Genomic DNA, 24,522 nt, shown 5'->3' with positions numbered 1-24,522 from the left:
TGGACCAGGAGCATGGATCATGGTAAGGTTTTATAGACAGTTTGTTTACTTGACATCAGAAAGTCTGCACATGCCTTACTTTCTACTTGAACTTCGCAGGACATGACTCAAGACTATCCCAACTGTACATATCATGGTTGTGATATCGTAGATGTAACCAATAAGAACCTAAAGATAGATCAGTTTACTTTCAATTTTGGAAATGTAATCCAAGGTCTTCCTTATGAGGATAATACATTTGATTTTGTTCAAATGAGACTTTTTACAGCTGCTCTTCGTAAAGAAGAATGGCCTATAGCCCTGAAAGAGATCATACGTTTGACAAAGCCTGGAGGGATGATTCAATTAATGGAACCAGACTTTAGAGTAAGTTTGTAATTTATTTACTTTGATGTTTCTAATAATCTTCATGTTTGTTGTAGCTATCAGAGGATGATTCCTCAGCCTACAATAAATTCATAAAAGCACGTATGTCCATATACATCTATTCCTTAGACTGAGTGAGCATTATACTCATTTTTTTATAGTCGATTCTGTATGCACTTCCAAAGGACAGGATCTTCACATTACTTATCAACTGGAAAAGCTACTTTTGGAAACCAACTTGATCAAAGTTACTGAGCAAGATACTCGGCATTGCAACTTGAGTAAGGTTACAGAAAAATAGCTGGTAAAAGCATACTGAGCTTTATATTAGATTCCAATACAGCTACTACAAAGAAGTTTGCTTGGGACTTTGTTGAGCTAGCGAAAGGCACAATCTCGGGGATAAAGCCACTCATGGGAATAAACAGTGAAGAGGACATTTCGAAGTTTTTGAATGAACTCAAGCATTGCTTAATCCATACAGACATACATCTTTATGTAAACCGTATTTCAGTACAAAAATTATAATATACAAAAGCATTTTATCCTAATGTTTTAAGAAATTTATAATTATGCAATGAGTAATAAAAATAAGAATGCAAAGAAAAAACCATCGATACAGCTCAATATGCGAATAAACAGTTGATAAGAATATCTCCTCTCATTTTTGAAAAACATAGTCATTTTCATGGTGTCTTCAAAGTCTGATAAAAAAGTGATCCGCTTAAAAAAAAAAAAAGAAAAGTATGTTTGGCAAGCAATTTACAAAAACTGATTAATCATGCTTGGGTTACCAATTATTCTCAGACTGTTGTCCTCAAGTGCTGAAGAGAAAGCAGTAAATTTTATTTGTGTAATTGACGAGTATTGCTTTTAATACTACATAGATATGAATTGTTGGTTTGCAAGTTAAAGAGTAGCTGCTATTTTAAACAATTTGCATAATTTGGGCCCACTAGACATGTAAACCTTGTTCCATTATTTTAAGTACTGAATGTCATTCTACTTCTGGTTTATAAGTTGTAGCAATACGGGAGTTATTTTTAGTGTTGAAGCCCATCTAAACGAAAATAATAACTTTTGCTAATTGATGCTGTTGTTATTTCTAAAGAACTGATTAAAAAAGTTTGACTTGAGCTAACATTAATGTAATTTGATTATCGACAACACAACCTGATTAATGCGGACATTGAAATAGAGTTAACTTATATTAATTGGATCATTTGAATAGACATTTGCAAAGAAATCTATTTAAAACATTATGGAGGTAGCCAAGAATATTGCACCAACAGTAAAATCCATCGTACGATGAATATTAAAGAAGATATCCTAGGATTCTTGAACAAACTTGAACATAATTTACCTCTTGCAGACTGTGGACTTTATGTAAGTCGCGGTTTGACACAAAGAAACAGTTGCACTGTGTAAGTTATGTAATTTAGGGGGGGGAGGAGAAAGGTTTCAGAATGCTCTTTGTACCTCTTTGTTCACAGAAGAATGTAAGCGTAGTATTCAATAAAAGAAAGGCGATATTAATTGAATTGACATCATGTTCGCTAGCAAAAGTTATAAGAGCAATACATAAGGCTTGACATTTATGTAGTTCACATCAGGAGTTTCTATGAATCAAATAGTTTAATTTGGTGTTCAATAAATCCCTGCTGTATATAGCACAAATGATTAGAAAAATAAGCAACCGATCAATGTGAACTTGTCCTATTTACATCAAATAATGCTTAAAATGGAAACAATAGGCTGACTATTTAATAATCATGACTTGGAAAGTGATATGTCAACCTTAAACCTTTAATGATCTGCTGCAAATAGGAAACGAACAATAAGCACGCAATTTAAAGGGTTCAATCACATTTAGTACAAGGCGACACAAATGAATGATTTTTTAGCGTGGCACAATGGAGGCGCAAATCATTAGAAAAAATATTTAATCGACTCATTAAACTTGATCATGATTTATTCATCCATACTTTCAAGTCTAACCTTTCGTCCTACAGATTGAGAAAAGCACTAGTACAAATTAAAAAAAATGAGTGTACGATGTTTTGCCACACTTTATAGATTCTTTATTATTTATTTATACATTTTTGTCTCATTGATTTATGATGTTTTCATAATAGTCTTACAAAAAAAGATGATTATTTCACAAATAGCATATCTTTCTATATCTAGTATAACTCGCATAGTTTCATATCACAGAGATAAACTCCTCAGACAACACATTTCATCTATCAGACACTTCACTCGAACTGAGTATATGGCTTGATAATCAACCATTGCATTTAGTCCCAAACGAAGCCATCGGATACGAGACGCTGGAGCATTATGATCTCAAAGCTTTTAGAGAGCTTAGGCTGCCTTGGAGCAGATTCATGATACAATTCAATACAAATCAACAAAAGAAGTCTATTTGTGCGTATGTCTGTGTGTATGCGTGTATATAAAGGTCACAGAAAGCAAATAACTCGTTCATTCTGATCTTTTTGCTTAGTGATACAAAAGCCAAGGAGGAATCAGCCTATGTTGAAAGCAGGGAGAAGTTGGCAGTAAGCTCAGTATCTTTAGTTTCATTACTATTGATAGCTAAATCCCAAGTGATCTTTTTTTTTTTTTTTTTTTTTTTTTTTTTTTTTTTTTGACCTTCGAGATCATTTTCAAATTAAAAATTTCCTTTAACTCCCTTCTCTCTCCCATCTTATCCTCCCGTTCTCCAAATGATATGATCAGATTTGTAAGGGGAAAAGATAACGCGCGCTTTTTTAGGATAAGCAAAGTATACTGTGTTCAAGCTACGTTAGACTGCCGATAATATGGGAATTTCAGTCATGTTGACTGCAATTGAAACATGACAGTTTGTAAGCATTGTCAACAATAAAACATATTTAATTGGTTAAGCATGCTTTACTGGTACATATACTACACGTTCTTTCATCTACTAAACAGAATAGCATGTGAAGAAGAAGCATTGATCATTACACAAAAGAGATATCTCTATTTTCATTATTAACCCAAGGGCTGATTGATGTGTCATTTATTGTGTATTTCAATGGGCAAGGGTTGATTATATATGAGCACATTCTATTATTCTAACAAAGATACATAAGTTCTTTTTGTCTTGAGACCATTCTCTTTTAATTTTGCTTTCTGGCTTAGTTAAAATGTATAACATTTAAGCACGGACGACATCTCCAGAATTGGAAAAACTAAAAACTGAGCAACTAGCTGAGTTTGTTTAGAAAAAAAAAGAATAAACAAAAACTTTCATGTGAATAAAAGGGGATCTTCTCTTAGTATTGAACCATAAATGGGAATTGCGCGGAGAGAGAGAAAAAGAGAAAGTGGGTGTAATACAGAAAAAAAACAATAAAAAAATTGCGGATTCTTTTTTTTTTTCTTTCTTTTTTCTTTATGAAAAATTACACAGTTGAAGTAGGTCCTGAACAACCACAAGGAGGCCGTACACGAAGATCTATTTTTTCTCCAGATGCTCTCGTTCGTGTTCCAGCACCTCATATCCATACACTCTATGATGTATTGGTCAATAGCGCCAAGAGGTTTCCTGATCGAAAAGGATTTGGATTTCGAAAGGTTGATAAGGTGGTTGAGGAAGAAAAAGAGGTATCCAAATTTATAAATGGAGAAGAGGTCAAGGAAAAGAAGACTTGGAAATATTTTCAATTGTCACCTTACTTTTATTTAACCTACCGAGAGGCCTCCAGATTAACACATGATGTGGGTGCTGGTTTGGTGCAGTTGGGACTAAGGGAAAAATCAAAAATTGAAGTCTTTTCTCCTACAAAGTAAGTCCATCATTCTTAAAATCAATCCAAGAAGTTCTCATTCAGTTTCTTTTAAATAGTATGTATTGGCTATTGACAGCTCATGGTTGTTTCACTCAAAATATGACCATCGTTACCGCCTATGATACATTGGGTGAAGCTGGTTTACTTCACTCAATGAACGAGACTGAAGTAGAGGCTGTCTATACTGTGGGCGAACTACTCACCACGGTTTCCAAGGTGGCCAATAAATGCCCTAGTTTAAAATACATCATTTACAGTGGTGAAATCAAATGGGATGTGCTCGAGAAGGTGCAAAAATCAGTCTCTCAAAAGGTTATCTCATTGGATGAGGTGGCAAAACTAGGAAGAGAACACCCAAAGGAACCAAGACAACCAGAACCAGAAGATCTGTGTTGCATTATGTACACATCTGGAAGTACAGGAAACCCAAAGGGAGTGATGTTGTCTCATAAAAATATTATTGCTGCCAGTAAGTTGTATTGAAAAAAGAAAGGCATCTCTTAAAGCGTTATCCTAGTTGCTGGTGTAAATACAATTCTTGGTCATTTGGTTACTGATCATGATTCAATGATGGCCTATCTTCCTTTAGCTCACGTATTAGAGTTTGTAGTAGAAAATCTTTGTATATTTTGGGGCGCCACGTAAATAAATTGACATGGTTATACACACACGATTTTAACGTCAATCATAGGCTCGGTTATGGTTCGGTGCGTACACTGACCGATAGCTCTGTTCGTAACTGTAAGGGAGACATCAAGGAATTTAGACCTACCCTGATGACCGGTGTACCTGCCGTATGGGAATCGATTCGTAAGGGTGTCCTTGCCAAATTGGCCTCTGCTTCACCCAAGGCGCAAAAGATGTTCCACAAAGCCTATGCTACCAAAGCTTGGCTTCTCGAACGTCATTTACCTACAAGGTTTATTGACAAAGTTGTCTTTAACAAGATCAAGGACCAGGTCGGTGGCAGACTTCGCTTTGCTCTCTCAGGAGGCGCCCCAATGTCTATCGAGACACAAAAATTTTTGTCGGTGACTGTGTGTCCCATCTTGGGTGGATTTGGTATGACGGAAAGTAAGTGTCTGATGAAAATAATAAAGAGAAAGGGCAGGTGTTAACTTGTATAGGTTGTGGTATGTGTTGTATTATGATTCCAGAACAATTTGGATATGGTCATGTAGGCTCACCTGTACCCTGCTGTGAAATCAAACTGGTTGATGTTCCTGAAGCCAACTACTTTTCTACCAACCCAAAGCCTCAAGGTGAGGTCTGGGTACGTGGTCCGGCCATCACCAAGGGATATTGGAAACGAGATGACTTGACGCAAGAAACATTTACGGAAAACAATTGGCTTCAGACGGGTGATATTGCTGAATGGAATGAGAATGGCACGTTGAGTATCATTGATCGTAAAAAGAATTTGGTCAAATTGAGCAATGGTGAATATATTGCACTTGAAAAATTAGAATCGATTTACAAGAGTTGTTTGTATGTCACCAATATCTGTATTTATGCTGACCCCCTTTTCCCCAAACCGGTTGCCCTGGCCGTTGTCTCTGAGCCTATCATTCGTCGCTTGGCTACTGAGAAGAATGTGAGTGAGACGGATTGGGTAAAGCTTTGTGAGCATGAGACAATCAAGAAAACTATTTTACAAGCTCTTTTGGCACAAGCCAAAGAAGGGGAATTGAAGGGAGCAGAACTCATCAATGATGTTCATCTGTGTCATGAGGAATGGACAACGGATTCGGGTATGTTGACTGCTGCTCAAAAGATAAAACGTCCTGAGATCACAAAAGCATACAAAAAGGAACTGGATGCCATGTAAATTATTTCCAGTGGCTTTGAATACTTATATACTAATATCCTTTTATAATAGGAATGCTAAACAAAAGGCTTAAAAAATTAAATTTATACCATTCAATCTATCTTAATAATACTAATAAATACAGTTCTTTGAAACTTTCTGTGTGACTATCTGAATAGTAAAAAAAAAAAAAAAAAAAATCCATGCAGGAACAATTTTTTTTTCATTGTTTGTAAAAATGAATTTTTATCAACATGCAGGTCGAATTCTTGATAAACTTGCAAGACACGAAGGAACGATTAAAGGTCTTGTAATTGGTGATCCAAAAGTACAAGACAAAAAGAAGATGTATGCTCTTGTCTGTGAAACATTGAAATGTAATCTATATTTCACTGTTGCTTGATCTTTATACTGATCTATCTGATTAGATAAACAAGTGCTTAATGAGTTGATTGACAAGACAAAGATTTGTGAGATTGAAAAAAAGGTTTGTCATTATCTGCTATTTTACAAGTAATTGACCACTTTATAAAGTTGAAACGAAGTCTAGCACTTGTATTGATTCATGATTTATTATTTACAAAGAGAGGAATTACAGTCCGTAATGATGTACCTTTGAAGCAATGCGTTATACGTCATCAAGCTAGATTAAAAGCAGAATTGACAAAGATCAAAGTGAAAAGAGGGGTAACATCTAATGATGATCTTGTTAGTCAAAAAGTCAAAGATGCTGGTATACATAAATTACTATTTTTTTTTTTTCAGACGTTCTAAAAGGGAATTTATAGTTTTAATACCAAGATATGCTCGTGTCAATGAACATAAAACAACAGTCAAGAAAGCAATAGAGGCATTTCAAAAAGAAGGATTCACACTTATTGAATATCCTGAAAATCTTAAAGAGCTACAGTAATGATACAAAAGCATGCAACTTGTTCAGTTTAAAATCCAACTTTTTATTTATAGGCCTAAACAATTTTGTATCGATCGACATCTTTCAGATATGCTTGTGTTTCATCAAAGGACAGACTTTCATGATCATGCATTGTATAAATCAGGTCAAATCATTCTTCAGGTAAAATACGATATAAAAGCAAGAGAGAAAAAAGGGATTAAGTAATGTTTGTAGGATAAAGCCTCTTGTTTTCCTGCTCACGTATGCCATCCGCCTGAAGGAGTGCATGCGATTGATGCTTGTGCAGCACCCGGAAATAAAACCTCTCATTTATCAGCACTGATGAAGAATACAGGGAAGATCTGGGCATTTGATTTGGACTCTCGTCGTTTAGGTTTATTAAAAAAATTAACTGGCAGGGCTGGATGTAAAAGTAAGAGTTTTGATTTTATATTTTGTGTAAAAACTAAAAAGGAGTCTTTTAGACATTAACCCTATTCATGGCTCCTTTTTGGAAACGGATCCTAATGATCCCCAATATGCTCAGGTAATAGACTGTTTCTTTTCTTTAAAAACATTCTTTAACTCATTTATAAAAGGTAGAGTACCTTCTTCTAGATCCTTCATGCTCTGGATCAGGTATTATTAGTCGACTGGACCATTTGGTTGACGACAATGACACAGAGAGTAAGTTAACATGTGTATGCATCCTTCAAGAGATACTAAATGTTATTTTAGATGACACTAGTGATCAAAAGAATGAACAAACGCAAGAAGAAAGACTAAAGAACCTTTCAGAGTTTCAAATATCCATTATAGAACATGCTATGAAATGTAAAGTATTACCTATCTACTATAGTAATAGTCAATTTATTATTCTTTGTATAGTTCCAAAAGCAAAACGTATTGTATATTCTACTTGTTCCATTCACGCAGAAGAAAATGAACATGTTGTAAAGGCTATTTTAAAAAACAATCCTCAGTTTGAATTGGCTAAGCGTGATTCAGTTTTACCAACTTGGCATCGTCGTGGTATACCAGAAGAGATAGATGACAATAAGGGTAAATATGTTTACATATATAGAATGCTATCATAGTGCTTACATCTTTCTAGATTTGGCTGACTGTGTAGTGCGAACAATACCTGCAGAAGATTTGACCAACGGGTTCTTTGTTTCATGTTTTGTTAGAAAGGGACAAGACGATAATGTAAAAAGACCGATAGATAAAGTGGATGCAGTATCAGAAACGAGCTCACCTAAAAAGAAGAAGAAGAATAATAAGAAAAAGAAGACTGCGTTGACTGCATAGATGTTGAAATATGAGATTTAAAAAGCTTCAGTTGAAGAAAGGAATTGTTCTTTTCTTGATGTGTATGAATAAAAGACAAATACAAAAAAAAAAGCCATCAATTAGACGCTGTTTGTCAAATAAGCCTTTGTATCTCTTTATGCATTAAAGCGGATGAGTTGGTTAATAGCTTTGAATACATAAACTCTAATGACGAAAACTCTGCTCTTGTAACACTTCAACCCAAATGAAGCTTTGTCGCTTGCAATCAAAAGAACTCAAATAATCATTTGCAGCTAAATTTTAAGTATACAAAATTTAACGGTATCTGCTCAACTTTTGATTAAAACGGAAGCTCTCTATGTAAGCAGTTATCCCAGTTTCTTGATAGTGAAGCTTACCAAAAAAAAAAAAAAAAAAAAAAAAAAAAAAACATTCGTAATATATTATCAAACTAGAAAACTCTGTTACTATTACTGATAATAAGTCTTATTTTGAATTAGTTGGGAAAATGTATTGATTTTACGAAAGTATCGCGTCTAAATGGATCAGAATTCTAACTGGATCAAAGATCCAACCAAAACAAAGAAGAGCCTAGTTTGTATTGAAATACTGTGAGATAAACCCAAAAAGCAAACAAGTGCTACAAGCAAACATGAAAGCCTTTTGATGAAGGAGTTTAAGCCAGTAGTGAAGTTATAAGCTGTTGTTAAGCACAAGGACATGTAATGACTCTTTAACTAATATAAAAAATAAAATAAAAAAATAAAAAAAAAAAAACTGATGTTTTATCAAGAGCATATCATTTAAAATAAGCTCCAAGTCAAACAAAGCTTTATATATAAAAAGCTGGTTTCTTTTTTTTTTTTTTTTTTTTTTTTGAAAAAACAGCACAAGCAATTGTTAGTTTAAAAGTCATTAATAATCTTTTATTGAATATGGGATGATTATGTTGCTTGGCAAAATAAAAAAGGACCTCAAATTGCCCATGTCCGTGTAACGAACCCCAGTCATTGTAAGTACAAAAACGTCAAAACGTGTATCCGGACGATCACAAACATGAACAGCTTACGTTTAGAGAATGAATCTGATATTGAGGCAGCTAATGTTTGTACAATGCTTTTCTTACTTTGCTTGATCTAATAAACTAACGCTTATTGTGTTTTCTTCCCTCCTTTTTTTGCAAAGAATTTATACAAAATAGTAAAATAGTCTATATCGGGTTAAAAGAGGATAATTATAGAAGAATCCAAGAGTTCCTTGCAGTAGTTCATTTGTACCACTTTGCATAAATAGATTAAATGTAATAGAAAGGATAGGCAGTAGCGCTATAACCAGTAGAAACTAGCATCGATTTAAAGTTGAAATAATCTAGTACATTATAATATGTATAACTATTAAGAACCATCTTCTTTTTATAATAGCAACAGAGTGATTTCCTATGTTCGGAGATGCTAATTGTAAAATCTGTAACCATTGATCTGATAAATCCTGCTTCAATCAACGAGAAGATCAGATAATTTTATTGTTACACTAAATGAATACATGGATCGGCTTCCATCTTTTTTTTATATAAATTCAATCTAAGTACACGACAGGCTCATTTTTTTTTTATTTTAAACATGTATATCAGAACTACGACACCCTTGTTTACCTGTGGCTATTCGTATGCTGTATTTTGGTGGGTTTTATTTTCTCTTTACTGTATTGGTTACCAACTCAATCGGTTACGTATCTACTTTATCCGAAAGAAACGAATCGCTGGTCAAGAAAAGATAGTGACATCCTTACCTGGAGTTCATCTTTTTTCATGTCTTAATCATGTCATAAGGATTCCTTTTGTAACCGAGATGATTCCTATAAAGCACATCATTGGCGTCTTTCTTTTCCTTGTCATCAACGTGATCTTCATCATCTATGCTCCTTTTAAGATGCAAATGGATTTTTATATATGCTCTATTAGTATCATGGAACGTCGTGCTGCCTTTGTGGGTATGGTCAATTGGGGGTTTGTCTTTTTCCTGGCTCAAAGAAACTCAATTTTACCTAAAATGTCTGGTCTTACATTTGAAGAACTCATTCCTTTTCATCGATGGATCTCTCGTATTGGCTTGGCTGAATTTATGACTCATTTTGTCTACAGAATGTAGGTTTCAGACTTTTACTATTTAAGTCACTTATATATCTTTAGGTATGATCGCTACCTTATACGGCATGTTGCAAAAGACACCCTTTTTTATGATTTGGAGCAAACTTCTGGCACCATTTCCATGCTTGGTTTTCTTTTGCTTTTTGTTACCTCCTTTGAATATATTCGCCGTAACTATTTTGAAATATTTTATTATTGCCATATTATTGGTATTATTGTGGCAATCATCTTTGCTTGCATTCACGAAATCAGTTGCTTCATCTTTTTTATCCCTGCAACCATCCTTTGGGTTGTTGATCGCGCTATACGTTCCTATCAATCTTGGATAATTAAATCCACGTCGGTTCGATTAGATGAGGTGGCGTCAACAACGGCAACACAAGAAGGCATCTTTCGAGTTCTATTTGAGTATCCTGGTATGGCTAATTTCAGACCGGGTCAATACGTATTTGTGTCCATGGCTAAAAAAGGCAGCCGTCTTTTGGGATATGCTAACTGGCATCCATTCACCATCTCTGAAATCTTTCGTTTCAGTCAAAATGATCATGCTATTGAAGAACGTGTCATTGATGGCATATCAGAAAAGGAAAAGAATTCTGAAGGTCAAGTACATGGTCTGTCTGGTCTTCGTCGCCGTGCCAATCTAAGCGGTGATGTGACTGTGGCCACTTTCCACGCCAAGGCTCTCGGTCGATATACAGAAGATATTCTGAATGCTGTTTCCCGAAATGAGCCCATTCAGGTTGCTGTAGATGGTCCTTTTGGTCCTCAGCTTCAGTACCAAGATTATCCTGTTGTTTCACTCTTTGGCGCTGGTATTGGTGTTACACCTGCTATGGTCATTGTTAAGGATTGCATTGAACGTAGATCAATTGGCATTAAGACGGTTGCTACTGAGCAAATATATCTCACTTGGGCTATAAAATCCTCTGGTAAACGCCGTTCTTTTCTAATCATAAAATCAATCATAACATTTTTTAATAGAGGAAATAATTCCTTTTATGGATATGTTTACTTATTGGCATGATACAATCAGCAAGACTATTCTGCCCATCAATTTGAGCTTTAACGTCTATGTGACTCGTATGAAAGAGGGACCTGATTATTTTGAAGACATGTACGGTTTCAATATTATTTATGGTTCAAGACCTGATGTGAGCCGTAGTCTAGATAAAGTCAAGACACTCCATCCTCATCAAAGAGTTTGGGTTCATACATGTGGACCAACTGCTCTAACGAAAACAGTAGTGAATGAAGCTGCTAAACGACACTTTGCGTCTCATAATGAAACTTTTGAGTTTTAGCTTACTCTATACCAAGACTTATATAGATATATTATATGCAGCTTTTTACTTGTAGTTATAATGAAAATTAAATATATTGCTATTACATCTTTAACTTGTAGTCTATGAAGTTTTATATTTAAAATAAGAGAAATAGAACGTCATTTTAGTGTGAATGCTGTATTATCAAAAAGACAACTCTTTATCGCTACAATGAACCACCAAAAGAAAAGAAAGCATCCTTATTTCTTTTATAAGGTACACTGTGGATAATTCAATAGGAGAAAAAGCAAATGTGAAGAAGAAAATAAATTTGATTTTTTTATTATTTCGTTAGTGAAAAGTATAATACGCGTGTTTAATTATCGAAAATCAAACAATTATCTAGTTTCTTGATAATGATCCTCATGGCTTCATTAGCCAAATCTTCAGCGGACTCTTCTCTAGCTGATATTCTACTATGTCGTACACTTAGGATCCTCACCTTTCGACGCCCACTCTCCTTTTTTTTATTTTCACTGTATTCATCCTCATCCTAATCCTCGAGTTCATAGGGTTCATGTTCTTTCAAGATATGTTTTTCAAGATTTTCTAAATTCCGAGTATGGTATGAACAACCAGTACAGGCATGATGCACTGAAGCACCGGGAAATGAAGGATCTTCAACATAGAAGTATTTATCCGTGTTGGTTCTTCTGCCAACCTGTTTTCGATTTTTAAATTCTACATTGTGTATATTTTGATAATGTCTTCTTAATGAATAGGGACTTGAATATTGTTTGTGACAGAGATGGCATGTGTTGCATAACCGGATAATTTTTTGTTCCGAAAGCATTGTATAAGGTGAAAAAAGGCTTTTTATTGCTGTTTCTCTTTTTAATATGTTTTTTTAACCATTTTATAAAGAATTTAAAGTAGCAGTTTCTTTGTCCTCTTCATTCTGAAATTAACAGACAATGAAACAAAACAACCTTTAAAAAATGTTGTTAGTTTTGTTTATCATTCAAGTACATATACCATTTTGCAATATCATTTGAAATTTGCTCTCCTTTGGATTTTTTTTGTGACAAAGGTTGTACACTGTTACTTTAAGCGAATCAGAGCATAGTTTTAGTTTTTTGTTATTCTTGCAATTCATATAGGAAAATAATTCTTATCAATGAACTGCGATAAAATAAGCAATGGTTAGCATGACTTTAAGCTTCTGCTGTAAAAGGTTTCATTGTGGGTACTTAACTTTTAAAGTCATTGTATCAAGGTACCAGGTGTAGTTATACTTTAATGACTTTTAGAAAGTTTAGTAAGAACAATTTAAATATCGAAACAAAACATTGTAACTCCCCAGTAGGGTCTCAAGGAACAATACTAGTAGACGATTCTGCTTATGATTATGTAGGATTGATCCTATGTGAACCACACTTTCTAAAAAATAAAATGTGTTGGAAATCGGAATTTAGAAATATTATAAACCGAAAGGTAACGAGATAATTTTTTAACAATAACATGCTATATTTTGTTTATTATTCTCACATTTTATAAGCTTTTATGGAAATGGGAGTCTTGATGACTCATTGCTTGAAAGTACTTATTATGACAAGTTGAGTCATCTGTTCCTGAATTAGGTCGCTCTTATTCATAATACATTTGCACACCCACAAAAAAGCCTGATGACTGAGACCATGGCGGCAATTAAATATATCTGCTAAGAATAAAAGGAGTTGCCTTTAAACACCGTTTTTCCTAATAAAAATAAAAATGTCAAAACCTACCAAAGACGTAACAATCGAAGAAATCACCCAAAATACCGAGGAACTTTTTTTTGAGTAAGTCCATAAATATAAATAGAATCTATATAATACATTGATATATAAAAGTGATGAAAAAAATCCCATTTCAAAAAAGGCTTATAAGAAGCTACAAAAGGATAAAGAGAAGGCCGAAAGAAAGTCAGCTACTGCTACTAAACTTGCTGCTGAAAAGGCTGAAAGAGAATCAAAGGTTGTAAGTTTTAATATACGCATGCATGTGGGATCGATATAAAGATAAGGATGTTCACATTGAGAAAATTTACATAGGACGTTTCGGCTGATCGCTATGGCAAACTTCCAATGAATCAATCTCAAAATCGCTCAGGCAGGCAAAAAAAAAAAAAAAAAAAAAAAAAAAAATAGAGGAAAATCTCAAAGATTATTCTAATCCATTTGTGTAGAGACCAAATATGACGATATTTCTACCATCAATGCTTCTCGTGCCGGTGAAACCATTACTGTCCGTGTCCGTGTTCAAACCTCTCGTGCAACCGGCAGTAAGATGTGCTTTTTTGTTCTTCGTCAAGGAGTTGCTACTATACAGGGTATTATCACTGCTGACGAAGAAAAGATCTCCAAGAAGATGGTCAAATTTTGTATTGGCATTACCCCTGAATCCATTGTAGTGATACAGGCCAAGATTGTCAAACCCTTGGAAGAGGTCAAGAGCTGTACTGTTTCATGTGCTGAACTCGCTATTGAAAGGATTCACATTGTGTCTGATGTTCAGGTCCGTTTGGCCTTTTCTTTAGACGATGTTTCTCGACCAGAAAGTTCTTTTGAAGAAGACACTCAACTGGTTCGTGTCAACCTCGATACACGTCTCAACAACCGTGTACTTGATCTCCGTACGACCACCAATCATGCCATTTTCCGTTTACAATCTGCTGTTTGTTTATTATTTAGAGAGTTCCTTGTCGAACGTGGTTTTATGGAAATCCACACACCCAAATTGATTGGTGCTGCCTCTGAAGGTGGATCCAACGTCTTCAAAGTCTCTTACTTCAAGTCGAGTGCCTTCTTGGCTCAATCTCCTCAGCTTTACAAACAAATGTGCATTGCTGCCGATTTTGGTAAAGTATTTGAGATCGCTCCCGTCTTTCGTGCTGAAGACTCCAATACACACCGCCACATGACTGAATTCATGGGTCTTGATATGGAAATGGCATTCAATGAACATTATCACGAAGTGCTGGAAGTCTTGGAAAACCTCTTTGTCTACATCTTTACGAACCTCAAGAATCGCTTCAAGGAAGAAATTGAAACTGTCAAAAAACAATATAAATTTGAAGACTTTGAGTTCTTACCCAAGACCCTTCGCCTTTCCTTCTCTGAAGGTATCAATATGCTGAGAGAGGCCGGTGTTGAGCTGGGCGACTTTGAAGATTTGAGCACAGCCAATGAAAAGTTTTTGGGCAAACTCGTCAAGGAAAAATACCACACTGATTTCTATGTGCTCGATAAATTCCCCTTGGCGGTTCGTCCCTTCTATACCATGCCTGATCCTCAAAACCCTGGTTACTCTAACTCGTATGATTTTTTTATGCGTGGTGAAGAAATCTTGTCGGGCGCTCAACGTGTCCATGACGCTGAATACTTGACAGAGCGTGCCAAGGCTCATAAGATTGATCTTTCTACTATTCAACCTTATATTGATGCTTTCAAGATTGGTGCACCTCCTCATGCTGGTGGTGGTATCGGTTTAGAGCGTGTTGTCATGCTCTACCTTGGGCTTGGTAACATTCGTCGTTCAAGCTTGTTCCCTCGTGATCCTAAGCGTTTGGAACCTTAGGTTATGTGTATAAAAAAAAATAAAAGTTTGCATTATTAAAAAAAAATGGGAATTCTATGTTTATTGTTATGCACACTTTATGATCTTCTCTTCTTTTTGTTGCTTCTATTTCTTGCGCTATTGAATTTACCCCTTGATCTCTTACCACCTTCAAACAAACCATCATAATCACCTTCTGCATCTTCATTCTCTCTTTGTCTCTTGGGATTTGATTCATTCTTTAATTTCTTGCGATTGAGTACATTGCGGAATCGCTTATTCTCTTCTTCTTCTACATCTTGTAATCCAACCAAATTAGAGAAATCATCCAAGTTCTGCAATTAAAAATATTATTAATTCATATTGCAAGTTGGCTAATATGTTTTCTGTTTTTTACCTCAAATTCACTCTCGAATCGCATCTTTTTGTTTGCATTCATTCGTTGTTTTTCCTTTCGAGTTACTGCCAGACGCACATAATTTTCTTCTTCATATTTGTTCTTTTCGGCCATCAGGTTATCAATGCGATCACCGTAACCAATACCCTCATTCACACCACCAAATACGCCAACCTCTTCTGGATTCTCCGTCATTTCAGCCATCAAATCCTTCATGATTCTTGATCGTGATGCCTTCTCCTTCATTCTTTCCTCATCTCTTTCCTTCTTTCTATTCTTTTGGTCTGCACCTTCATTGTAAGCCACAGGGGCCAATTTGGGTGGTCTGTAAACATCTGCCTTTTCTTCCTCTTCCTCCTCTTCTTCTTGATCCTTATTGATCAAGTTCATTGGATTAGGTTTGAATGCCAGTGGATCAGCAGCGACAGCCTCCATCGTTGTCTTGGCTACAACTGCTTCATCCTTCTTGTTACCGATGACTGCAGCTCGAACCAATTTATCGACTTGATATTTCAATTTATTTTCAACAGGTTTCATCTTGTCAAGGATCACACGTAATTCGACAAGTGATTCTATCACTGGGTGATTTTCAATCTTTTTTCCAGAGATTTTGAGGTGAACAATGTAAGCAATCTCAAGAACATATTGTAACATGAGTTGGTATTTAACTTCGAGAAAGGAAACACCTTTTGAAGTTTGAATGGCTTTGTTTTCTATTCTAAATTAACAATGAATTATCAGCAAGATTTGTTTGACTCAAAAAGAGAATGATGCGCTTTACTTTTCTTTTAAAGGTTTTAAAATGTTCTTCATATCAACTACTTTTGCTTTTAAATCTTTTACAATTTTAGTGAATTCAACAGTTTCTAATAATCAAAATAAGTATTTCAATTTAATAAAAGTCGACAATATGTTTTACCATCAGCTGTAGTTGATTTGGTTCCATTTTCTACAATTGTTTCTTTTGACATTGTAATTGGTAATAATTAAAAAAAAAAAAAAAGAAAAAAAGAAAAAAAAAAACTTAATTTCTTTCAGGTGAGAGGCACAGACACAGAAAAAAGGGTGGCTTATTTTTGATAGACGCATAAGTTTTTGAATCTGAGATCTGCTTACGGGTCAATTGGCGGTGCTTTATATGTGCAGTTTTTTCCTTTTCAACTTGCTGTTATTTATTTTTGCAATTATGATTATTTATATCTCAAGTTGTGGTTAACCATCGCTGAAGCGATTTCTACGAAAAATTGCTTAATTTGCTCCAATATTCTTTTGATAGGGTTTAAAAATGATGAATATGGATGCAAATAAACAAAATCATAGCTTCTTTTAACTCTTTAGAATGAGGAATGGAAGTGTTGTTTATGATTAGAATATATCCTTACTCATCATGCTATATGACAAACTAAGCATTATAAAGTGATCAACATGCCTAAAAATATTGATTACATTATTTGCCCTCAGATGATCAAGTATTTTAAGTGGTACTTCATTTTCACAATTTTCCTGTAACAAATAGTGCTTTGCCTGCGTTTCGTTCTAGAAGAGCTCAAAAACTAAATGAACGAGACAGAACAAAGTTAAATCAAAGCGCAAGGAAGCATTATATTTACCACAAGAGCCAACTTGTTATAGAAATCACTTGTGACTTGCCTCAACGAATAAAATGTCCATTGTATTTTTCCTAGTATAGAAGACATCCTTTCCTTAAACTGAGAAGTGGTTGCGATGTGAAAATACATTTTAAAACATACTTGAATGAATCAAGTTGCATATGTTTAAAAGATTAAACTGTCATAACGCCTAAACAGTAGCAAATATACAATACAAGCTTTATTTTATTGTATCTAATTTAAGTGAACCAAAAGTCTGAAACGAGAAAAAGATTTGTCTGAATCTCAAGTGAAAATGCTTTACATTGGATGAATTAAGACAGAAAATTGAGATTCAATATCTTTCCACGTTCCTTGCTAACAATTGTTTATTTAATTATCTTGCACAACTCTTAGGTTTATTAAGCTTTCTTTTCTTTCCTTTCTTTTTCACTCTTTTTTATAATCTATTCGTTCCTTATCATGTCATTATTTTCCAAGCTTTCTAAAAACAACGACAAAGCGCTCTATCCATGGTCACAAAAGAAATTGGGAGGAACAAGCAACGCTTTACCAAGAGTTAGACATGCAGCAGCGGCCATCTCATCTGACGCCATATTGATTTATGGCGGCGTACATCGAGGAACACCCAAGAAAGATATTTTACTGATTGATACAAGTAAAAATTAAGAATTCCGAGTTTGGATAAAAATATTGACAGAGATTGATAGATACTATGTCCGCTATGAGTATGATGACAATTGGAGATATACCCAACACAAGAATCTCACCCACTATTCTTCACTTCAATAGTCATATTTTACGTAAAGTTTTTGTTTTACTGCTAAAAAGCATGTTTTCTAATCAAAAAGGGCCTTTTCTTTCATTAGTTTATGGCGGTAAATCAATTTCTTCTGAAGAACAATATGATCCAAGCGTCTATCTTTTAAACTTGCGCAAGTAGTTAATGATAACAGCCCAATGGTATAAAACTAATCGATTTTTATTACTAGAAAACAAGCAGTGGAGTCGTTTGCCTACAGATGGAAAGCTAGCTCCATCCGAAAGAGCAGGTCACTCATGTGTAATGCATGAAGGCATAATTTACATTTGGGGAGGACAAAAAGAGGGGCGTTATTTAAATGATTTATTTCTCTTTAATATCAATCCAAGTAAATCACAAACACATGTTTTTTTTTATTAACACTAAACTATTTCTTTAAAGCACCGAGATGGGATCAATTAAACTCTGATAGTTGCCCTGAACCAAGAGCAGGTCATATATCTGCTATTTATGAAGACAAAATGTACATGTAAGTCTCCAAATTAGGCAACACCTCGTGGCTTGGTTTCACAAACTATATTATAGTTTTGGAGGAACAAACGGAAAGCAAGTCTTTAATGATCTTTGGTCGTTTGATTTTAAAAAAAGCGCTTGGGCAAAGATAGACCCCAATGGATCTTTGCCGGTGGCTCGTGAAGGTTGTTCTTCTGCTGTAGTGGATGACATTATCTATATTTTTGGTGGTAGAGGAGAAGACGGTGTTCAGCTCAACGATTTGTGTGCCTACAAGATTAAAAGTAAGAAGAGATGTCACACAATGTGTTGCTCACAAATATCATAGATCGTTATTGGTTTACATTTCAAAATATGGGACCATCACCATCTCCACGTCATGGCCAGACCATAACAGCTATCGGAAACCGCTTATTTGTAGTTGGTGGTGACAATGATTTTGCAAAGATGGAAGATGCTTCCCATGTCTACATACTGGATAGCACAAAGATCAAATTTCCTTTAGAATCAACAGTGCCTGTTACTACCCAACCTCCTTCTGAAGAAAAAGTGATACCACCTCGTGACAATTCAACCGAAGCTCAATACCAACCACAATCACAACCACAGCCAGTACAACCACAGCCAGTACAGCCACAGCAACCATATTTACAACGACAACAATCTTTACAAAACTATCAAGCCATGGATCAAAAGCAAAGAAATGAGCAAGCTTCCCCTGCACAAAAACCACCATTAAGAGTTGTTCCTAATGCAAACAGTCCTAATAACGAAGCTCAACAAGATTCACCTACAACAGGCAGTCCGGTCAATCGATCTTATTACCGAGAAAATCAGGTAAACAGGGCAGCTTATCTCCTTTCCTTTTCTCTAACTGTTTTTCTAGCCACCTCCTAGACCTCCAAGACACGCATCTGTTGCTCCTGAAGCTGCCCTTCTTCGCCCACGTACAACCTCATCCCCTAACCCATCACCTATTGATCCTGATTCCCGTCATCCGTATCCAACTGAAGAAGGAGTAATCCATGAAGTAGAAGAGCTCAAAAAGGATCATTCTACGGCAACAGATGAAGAACGCGAGATGCTTTTACGTGAGATCAAGTCACGCGACGCCATCATTGAAGAAATGAAAAAGAAGGAAAACTGGTGGCGCGCTGAGGTCGCAATGGCTCGTAAGCTGCAAGGCAAAAACCTGGTCGAGAATGATTTGCCACAAGATCAAGCCAAAGTGCTCCAACAGCTGATCACTGTCAAGGCTGAATTAGATCGAGTCCGTCAGAGCATCCTTCAGCAGGCGGAACCCATGTCGGACAAGGTCCAGCAAGCAGATCGTATGCGAACAGCAGCTTTGCAAGAAGCAGCTTATTTCAAATCTAAATATCTGGCCATCAAATCACGTCGCCAATCTGACCTAGAGCATTTAGAAATCTCTCGAAGTGATGAGCTCGAGAGACGTCTGGCAGTAGCCCTAGCTGAAAACGAGACAAAGAGCAAGTTATTGATTCAACTTCAAAAGCGATCCGAGCATGATCAGGCTGCTCGATTGGCAACAGAGGAGCGAGCAAAAGAGGCCCATGAACGAGCCGAGGAGGCGCAAGGAGCTCATCAACGCGCCCTAGAAGAGCTGCAAGCTGTTTATGCAAGAGCCACCAGAGCAGAAGCACAAGTACGCGAAAATACTATCAAGATTGTCAATCTTACACAGCAGCTCAGTGAAACGCTCACAGCTCAACCGGCTTTCAAAAGTCAAGATGTTTCTGAAGCCCAACTGAAAGCATCTCAGTTGGAGGCCGCTAATTTAAAGGCCCGCAATGAATCGGCCGCATTGAGACAAAAATTGGCAGAAAGTATGGATGATATCGATCGTCTGACAACTGCTCTTCACGAACGTGAGGATGCTTTGACTGAAGCCAAAATGAATATTGAAGATTATGAAATTCAATTGAACATGTTGAGAGATGCTGTTAATCAAAAGAGTCCTGTCAACGGAATGGCTTCTACACCTGCCTATTAATATTGTGTGTATAATAAAATATATGAGATATAAAAGAAAAAAGTTTATTTTGTATCCTATGGCAGTTTCTATTTAAAAAAAAAAAAAAAGTAAGAAAAGTGGAGAGGGGGGAATCATTTTCATTGTATAAACATCTATTGGACTTTTTATCCTTCACGCCATTGGTGTTGACAATCTTCATTACAACATTTAAAGAAGAGAGAAGAAGGTTCATCAGCAGAACGAATCTGAATTTGCATAAAATAAGCTCTATCGTGTTCACATTTGGGACAGGTAGCTAACAATATAAATGAGTCTACACTGGATCCTGCTTTTAAATAATTTCCCAAATACCTTCTGTTGAGTCAACATTCTTCCAAGCATCAGCACCACCCAATACATCGTCCACTTCTTTTCGTTTTAATTGTTTTCGGGTCGTGTGCTGTGTACTACGTTTAGAAAAGTGTTTTCACAAAAATAATTCACAACTTACTCTGCTCTGTATACTGTAAACATATGGACAAGATTGACAATAGAATGCTTGTCCACCGTCGTTTTCAATTAGTAAGAGATTAGCACAGTTTGGACAGAATAACATTAGGAAGAAGAGATTTATTTTTTTTTCTTTTTTCGAATTTTGATATTGTGTGACAGTAAATAAGCCACAATTATTTCAAAAATCAAATGCATGAAAAAAGGTGGTTTTTTTTTTTATTTTACATCAAAAGTGGGGATTATTTATTTCTTGGATTCGGCCTTGACAATATTTTTACCATTCTTTTCACGCAAGACCAGAGTCACAGCAGATTGAGCATCAATTGTGATTTGAACTTCAATCTTACTTTCCTTGGCTTTAGCACCCTTTTCAAGAGCAAGAGAGGCTTCAATCAACTGAGCAGCAGGCTTGTTGTAAACCTTGGTATGAATTTCAGGTTCTTCTTCATAAGGTTCTTCACCTTCTTCTACTGGCACAGGTTCAGGTTTCACTTCAATCTTTTCAATTGTGTGATCTCCTTCATACAAAGCAACGTAGGCGTGAGTTTGGTTATCTTGAGCATTAGAGAATTCAAAGATACGACGAGCAGGAAGAGCAGTACCGCGGGGAAGGATAGTGACAAACTCATTTTTAGCATTAAGGATACCGATGGCTTTGGATGTGTGAGGAACAAGACTGACGACAGGATGAGTAGCAGCATCCACATCTTCCTTTTCAAATCCGGCAATCAAAGCACCTTGGATAGCACAACCACGAGCAACGACTTCATCTGCTTCCAATTCGTTCAAGACCTTGGTGTGTTCGCTGGAGAAAACTTCACGAATCTTCAAGGCAAACTTGGGGATACGAGCGGATCCACCAGCGAGAAGGACTTGATCGATTTCAGAGGCATCCAATTGACTCTTTTCCAATACTTGGTTGATGACTGTTTGAAGTTGACCAAAAACATTCTTTGACAAAAGTTCGAATCGCATACGGTTTACTGTGCTGTGGAAATCAACGCCTTCAGCCAAGGATTCGACAAAACAGGGTGCAGAGTTACCGCTGGACAACATCTTTTTGGTGACTTCGACTGCATTACGGAGCTTGGCCAAAGCCTTCTTGTTGGAGGAGATGTCAATCTTGGATTTCTTTTGGAATTCAGATGTAAAGTGTTTGATCAAGTTGTCATCAAAGGAGGCACCACCCACCTTGGTATCATGCGCTGTGGCCAAGATGGTGTACATGCCTGAACGAACAGCCAAGACGGTCACGTCAAAAGAATGGCCACCCAAATCACACACAACAATCGTCTTATCCTCTGGCTTGCTGTTGCTGGATTCCTGACCGATACCGTAGGCAAGAGCAGCAGCAGCAGATTCATGAATGACTTGCTTGACCTTAATACCGGCTCCCTCGGCAGCAGCAATCAGCTCCTCACGTTGCTTCTCAGTAAAGTAAGAGGGCACAGCGATCACAGCACCGCTGACGGCAGTACCCAAGAAGGCTTCGGCCGATTCACGGATGTGGCGCAAAAATTTGGTGGAGATTTCTTGAGCAGTGAAAACAGTCTTGCCTTCGGGTAAGGTGATTTCATAGGCAGGTAAGCCATTCTTTTCAACAACAGGTGCAGCAGAACCTGTCAAGTTTTCGGCATCAGCAAAACTGTAGGGGATTTAAGTTAATAAACATATTCGACCATCCTCTTTTTTTTTTATAGTGTACCTCTTGCCAAGATTAGCACGGAAGTTGGCAACAGTCGTGTCGGGATGACGAGGAATGTCAGATTTGGCTTGAGAACCAACAACCTAATTATCCAATTCTTTTTAGTTTCTTCATTTCCATCACCTTTTCTTGTTTTCTTCAATAGATTACCTCTTCATCACCGTGGAAAGCGAGAGTAGAAGAGATCTGTCTGTCACCTTCTTCATTGGCAAGACAATCAGCACGGCCTTCCTGTATAAAAGTCAGAAACATGTGGTATAAAGCTTATAAACGAATTACCTTGTTAAGATAGGCAATAGAGGTATAGGCGGTACCAAAGTTAATACCAATAACAGTATTCGATTCGCTCATGGTTGTGTGTTGAAAGAAAAATAAATAAAAAAATTGCTGGATGGAAAAATTAATTGCGATCATTGGGCGCAGAGTAAGAAGTATTCACAGTCACAACAGAAGGAAGAGGTTACCAAATTAGGGATAATGCATTTGATTGGCTAACGTTCGTTCCTGCACACGCTATTCTCCTACAAATTCCTAGAGCAGTGACCCAAAGTCTTGTCCTCTTATGCTTCAATCTAAACACCTTGGCAAATTGTTCAATATTAGCATTGTTGTCATACCTTGACAGTGTAACAAAGAAGAGGAGGATACATTTTAGGAGCAAATCTGTATTTTCTATTTGAAAAAGCGAAAATTGTTGCGGCATTGAGTTATTTTTTCTTCTTTTTTTCTTTTGCAAACGTAAGAATGAACAGAGGTATTGAACAATACGAGCAATCACCGCCTGCTTATGAGGCTGAGTCTACAAGACCTTTCTTGGAAGCTGATGAACAATTCGTTGCTGGCGAAGACATGTATAAAGAAACAGTCGCTAATTCAACCTTGGAAATCAGAATGCGTAAAGACAATCTTGTTTCTACTAAAAGTAGCTGTTTTGAAGGCTAAACTGTGCTTTTTTTTTGTATTTAGAATTTGTTAGAAAAGTTTATTCAATCTTGACTGTACAGATATTAGGCACTGCTTTAGTATCCGCTCTTTATATGTCTACTGCAAGTATAAAAACCTGGGTTCAAAACAAGTAAGGCTACAAAATAAAAAAAAGATGAATCACCAGCTAAAGTTGATACAGTCCTTGGATGCTTCTGTTATCTCTATTTGGATCCATTGGAATCCTTTTCTCCTTGATGTGGAAAGCACGTTCAACGCCTTTAAACTATTATCTTTTGGCATTATTCACTTTATGTGAAAGTCATATGGTCGGAACAATAGGTAAAAGGAGTTTATTTTCTTTTCTGTATTCATTCGCTTATGTTCATTAGTTACTTATTATGACAAAAGTGTTGCACTTCAAGCATTGATTATTACTTTTGGTGTATTCCTTGCATTGACTTTGTTTACTCTTCAATCAAAATGGGATTTTAGTGGCATGGCACCCATGTAAGATAAAAGGGATGATAGACACAAAAAGAAAGAGACTAAGGATTGTAGCTTGTTTGCTGGCATTTGGGTTCTTCTTATTGGAGGCTTCTTGGTTCCTTTTAGCTCTGGAATGGAATTACCTCTAGCTGCCGGTGGTGTTGTGATTTTTTCTGGTTATATCATCTTTGATACCTACTTGATCTTCAATCGTTATTCGCCTGAAGATTATATCATGGCTTCTACTAGTTTATATCTTGACATGATCAACTTGTTCCTACGTATCCTTCAAATCCTTAATGGCACATCAAGAGATTAAGGATTTTTTTTTTCTGTTTTCCCTTATTTTCAATCTGATTAAAAAGGAATTATATGCAAACAAGTCATTATTTAAGGAACCAGTTATTTTGAACATACCCCAAAGTACATTCAATACACTCAAGAAA

The 24,522-nt window shown here is 36.1% G+C and overlaps 11 protein-coding genes across 11 annotated transcripts; 7 read left to right on the top strand and 4 right to left on the bottom strand.

Annotated features, from left to right (window-relative positions):
- Positions 1-102: 102 nt before the first annotated feature.
- RO3G_05463 (uncharacterized protein) lies at positions 103-894 on the top strand (the record flags this gene model as incomplete). The annotated part of the gene is made up of 4 exons (XM_067660053.1): positions 103-366; positions 423-468; positions 528-647; positions 698-894. The coding sequence occupies 4 exons, from the start codon at positions 103-105 to the stop codon at positions 892-894; spliced, it is 627 nt and encodes a 208-aa protein (XP_067516154.1).
- Positions 895-3,789: 2,895 nt separating this feature from the next.
- RO3G_05462 (uncharacterized protein) lies at positions 3,790-6,085 on the top strand (the record flags this gene model as incomplete). The annotated part of the gene is made up of 6 exons (XM_067660052.1): positions 3,790-4,181; positions 4,241-4,653; positions 4,702-4,825; positions 4,876-5,258; positions 5,312-6,008; positions 6,064-6,085. 6 exons carry the CDS (start codon positions 3,790-3,792, stop codon positions 6,083-6,085), a joined length of 2,031 nt encoding a protein of 676 aa, XP_067516153.1.
- A 909-nt stretch (positions 6,086-6,994) lies between these two features.
- Positions 6,995-8,197, top strand: RO3G_05461 (uncharacterized protein; the record flags this gene model as incomplete). Its single annotated transcript, XM_067660051.1, has 7 exons — positions 6,995-7,066; positions 7,121-7,280; positions 7,372-7,433; positions 7,486-7,573; positions 7,625-7,720; positions 7,775-7,948; positions 8,001-8,197. 7 exons carry the CDS (start codon positions 6,995-6,997, stop codon positions 8,195-8,197), a joined length of 849 nt encoding a protein of 282 aa, XP_067516152.1.
- Positions 8,198-9,798: 1,601 nt separating this feature from the next.
- RO3G_05460 (uncharacterized protein) lies at positions 9,799-11,629 on the top strand (the record flags this gene model as incomplete). Its single annotated transcript, XM_067660050.1, has 3 exons — positions 9,799-10,322; positions 10,368-11,257; positions 11,310-11,629. 3 exons carry the CDS (start codon positions 9,799-9,801, stop codon positions 11,627-11,629), a joined length of 1,734 nt encoding a protein of 577 aa, XP_067516151.1.
- Positions 11,630-12,143: 514 nt separating this feature from the next.
- On the bottom strand, positions 12,144-12,505 carry RO3G_05459 (uncharacterized protein; the record flags this gene model as incomplete). Its single annotated transcript, XM_067660049.1, has 2 exons — positions 12,144-12,311; positions 12,503-12,505. 2 exons carry the CDS (start codon positions 12,503-12,505, stop codon positions 12,144-12,146), a joined length of 171 nt encoding a protein of 56 aa, XP_067516150.1.
- An 858-nt stretch (positions 12,506-13,363) lies between these two features.
- RO3G_05458 (uncharacterized protein) lies at positions 13,364-15,208 on the top strand (the record flags this gene model as incomplete). Its single annotated transcript, XM_067660048.1, has 3 exons — positions 13,364-13,431; positions 13,483-13,609; positions 13,820-15,208. 3 exons carry the CDS (start codon positions 13,364-13,366, stop codon positions 15,206-15,208), a joined length of 1,584 nt encoding a protein of 527 aa, XP_067516149.1.
- Positions 15,209-15,545: 337 nt separating this feature from the next.
- RO3G_05457 (uncharacterized protein) lies at positions 15,546-16,555 on the bottom strand (the record flags this gene model as incomplete). Its single annotated transcript, XM_067660047.1, has 3 exons — positions 15,546-16,302; positions 16,366-16,450; positions 16,504-16,555. The coding sequence occupies 3 exons, from the start codon at positions 16,553-16,555 to the stop codon at positions 15,546-15,548; spliced, it is 894 nt and encodes a 297-aa protein (XP_067516148.1).
- A 1,923-nt stretch (positions 16,556-18,478) lies between these two features.
- Positions 18,479-20,484, top strand: RO3G_05456 (uncharacterized protein; the record flags this gene model as incomplete). The annotated part of the gene is made up of 4 exons (XM_067660046.1): positions 18,479-18,486; positions 18,543-18,754; positions 18,799-19,307; positions 19,357-20,484. The coding sequence occupies 4 exons, from the start codon at positions 18,479-18,481 to the stop codon at positions 20,482-20,484; spliced, it is 1,857 nt and encodes a 618-aa protein (XP_067516147.1).
- Positions 20,485-20,630: 146 nt separating this feature from the next.
- Positions 20,631-20,979, bottom strand: RO3G_05455 (uncharacterized protein; the record flags this gene model as incomplete). Its single annotated transcript, XM_067660045.1, has 3 exons — positions 20,631-20,761; positions 20,818-20,912; positions 20,957-20,979. The coding sequence occupies 3 exons, from the start codon at positions 20,977-20,979 to the stop codon at positions 20,631-20,633; spliced, it is 249 nt and encodes an 82-aa protein (XP_067516146.1).
- A 222-nt stretch (positions 20,980-21,201) lies between these two features.
- Positions 21,202-23,014, bottom strand: RO3G_05454 (uncharacterized protein; the record flags this gene model as incomplete). Its single annotated transcript, XM_067660044.1, has 4 exons — positions 21,202-22,603; positions 22,664-22,746; positions 22,814-22,894; positions 22,943-23,014. The coding sequence occupies 4 exons, from the start codon at positions 23,012-23,014 to the stop codon at positions 21,202-21,204; spliced, it is 1,638 nt and encodes a 545-aa protein (XP_067516145.1).
- A 393-nt stretch (positions 23,015-23,407) lies between these two features.
- RO3G_05453 (uncharacterized protein) lies at positions 23,408-24,395 on the top strand (the record flags this gene model as incomplete). The annotated part of the gene is made up of 5 exons (XM_067660043.1): positions 23,408-23,558; positions 23,630-23,738; positions 23,910-23,929; positions 23,980-24,097; positions 24,149-24,395. 5 exons carry the CDS (start codon positions 23,408-23,410, stop codon positions 24,393-24,395), a joined length of 645 nt encoding a protein of 214 aa, XP_067516144.1.
- Positions 24,396-24,522: the final 127 nt, after the last annotated feature.

This window comes from Rhizopus delemar, genomic scaffold, assembly GCF_000149305.1.
Source record: "Rhizopus delemar RA 99-880 supercont3.3 genomic scaffold, whole genome shotgun sequence".
NCBI classification, from domain to species: domain Eukaryota; kingdom Fungi; phylum Mucoromycota; class Mucoromycetes; order Mucorales; family Rhizopodaceae; genus Rhizopus; species Rhizopus delemar.
This window is presented reverse-complemented; position numbering and strand designations above follow the sequence as displayed.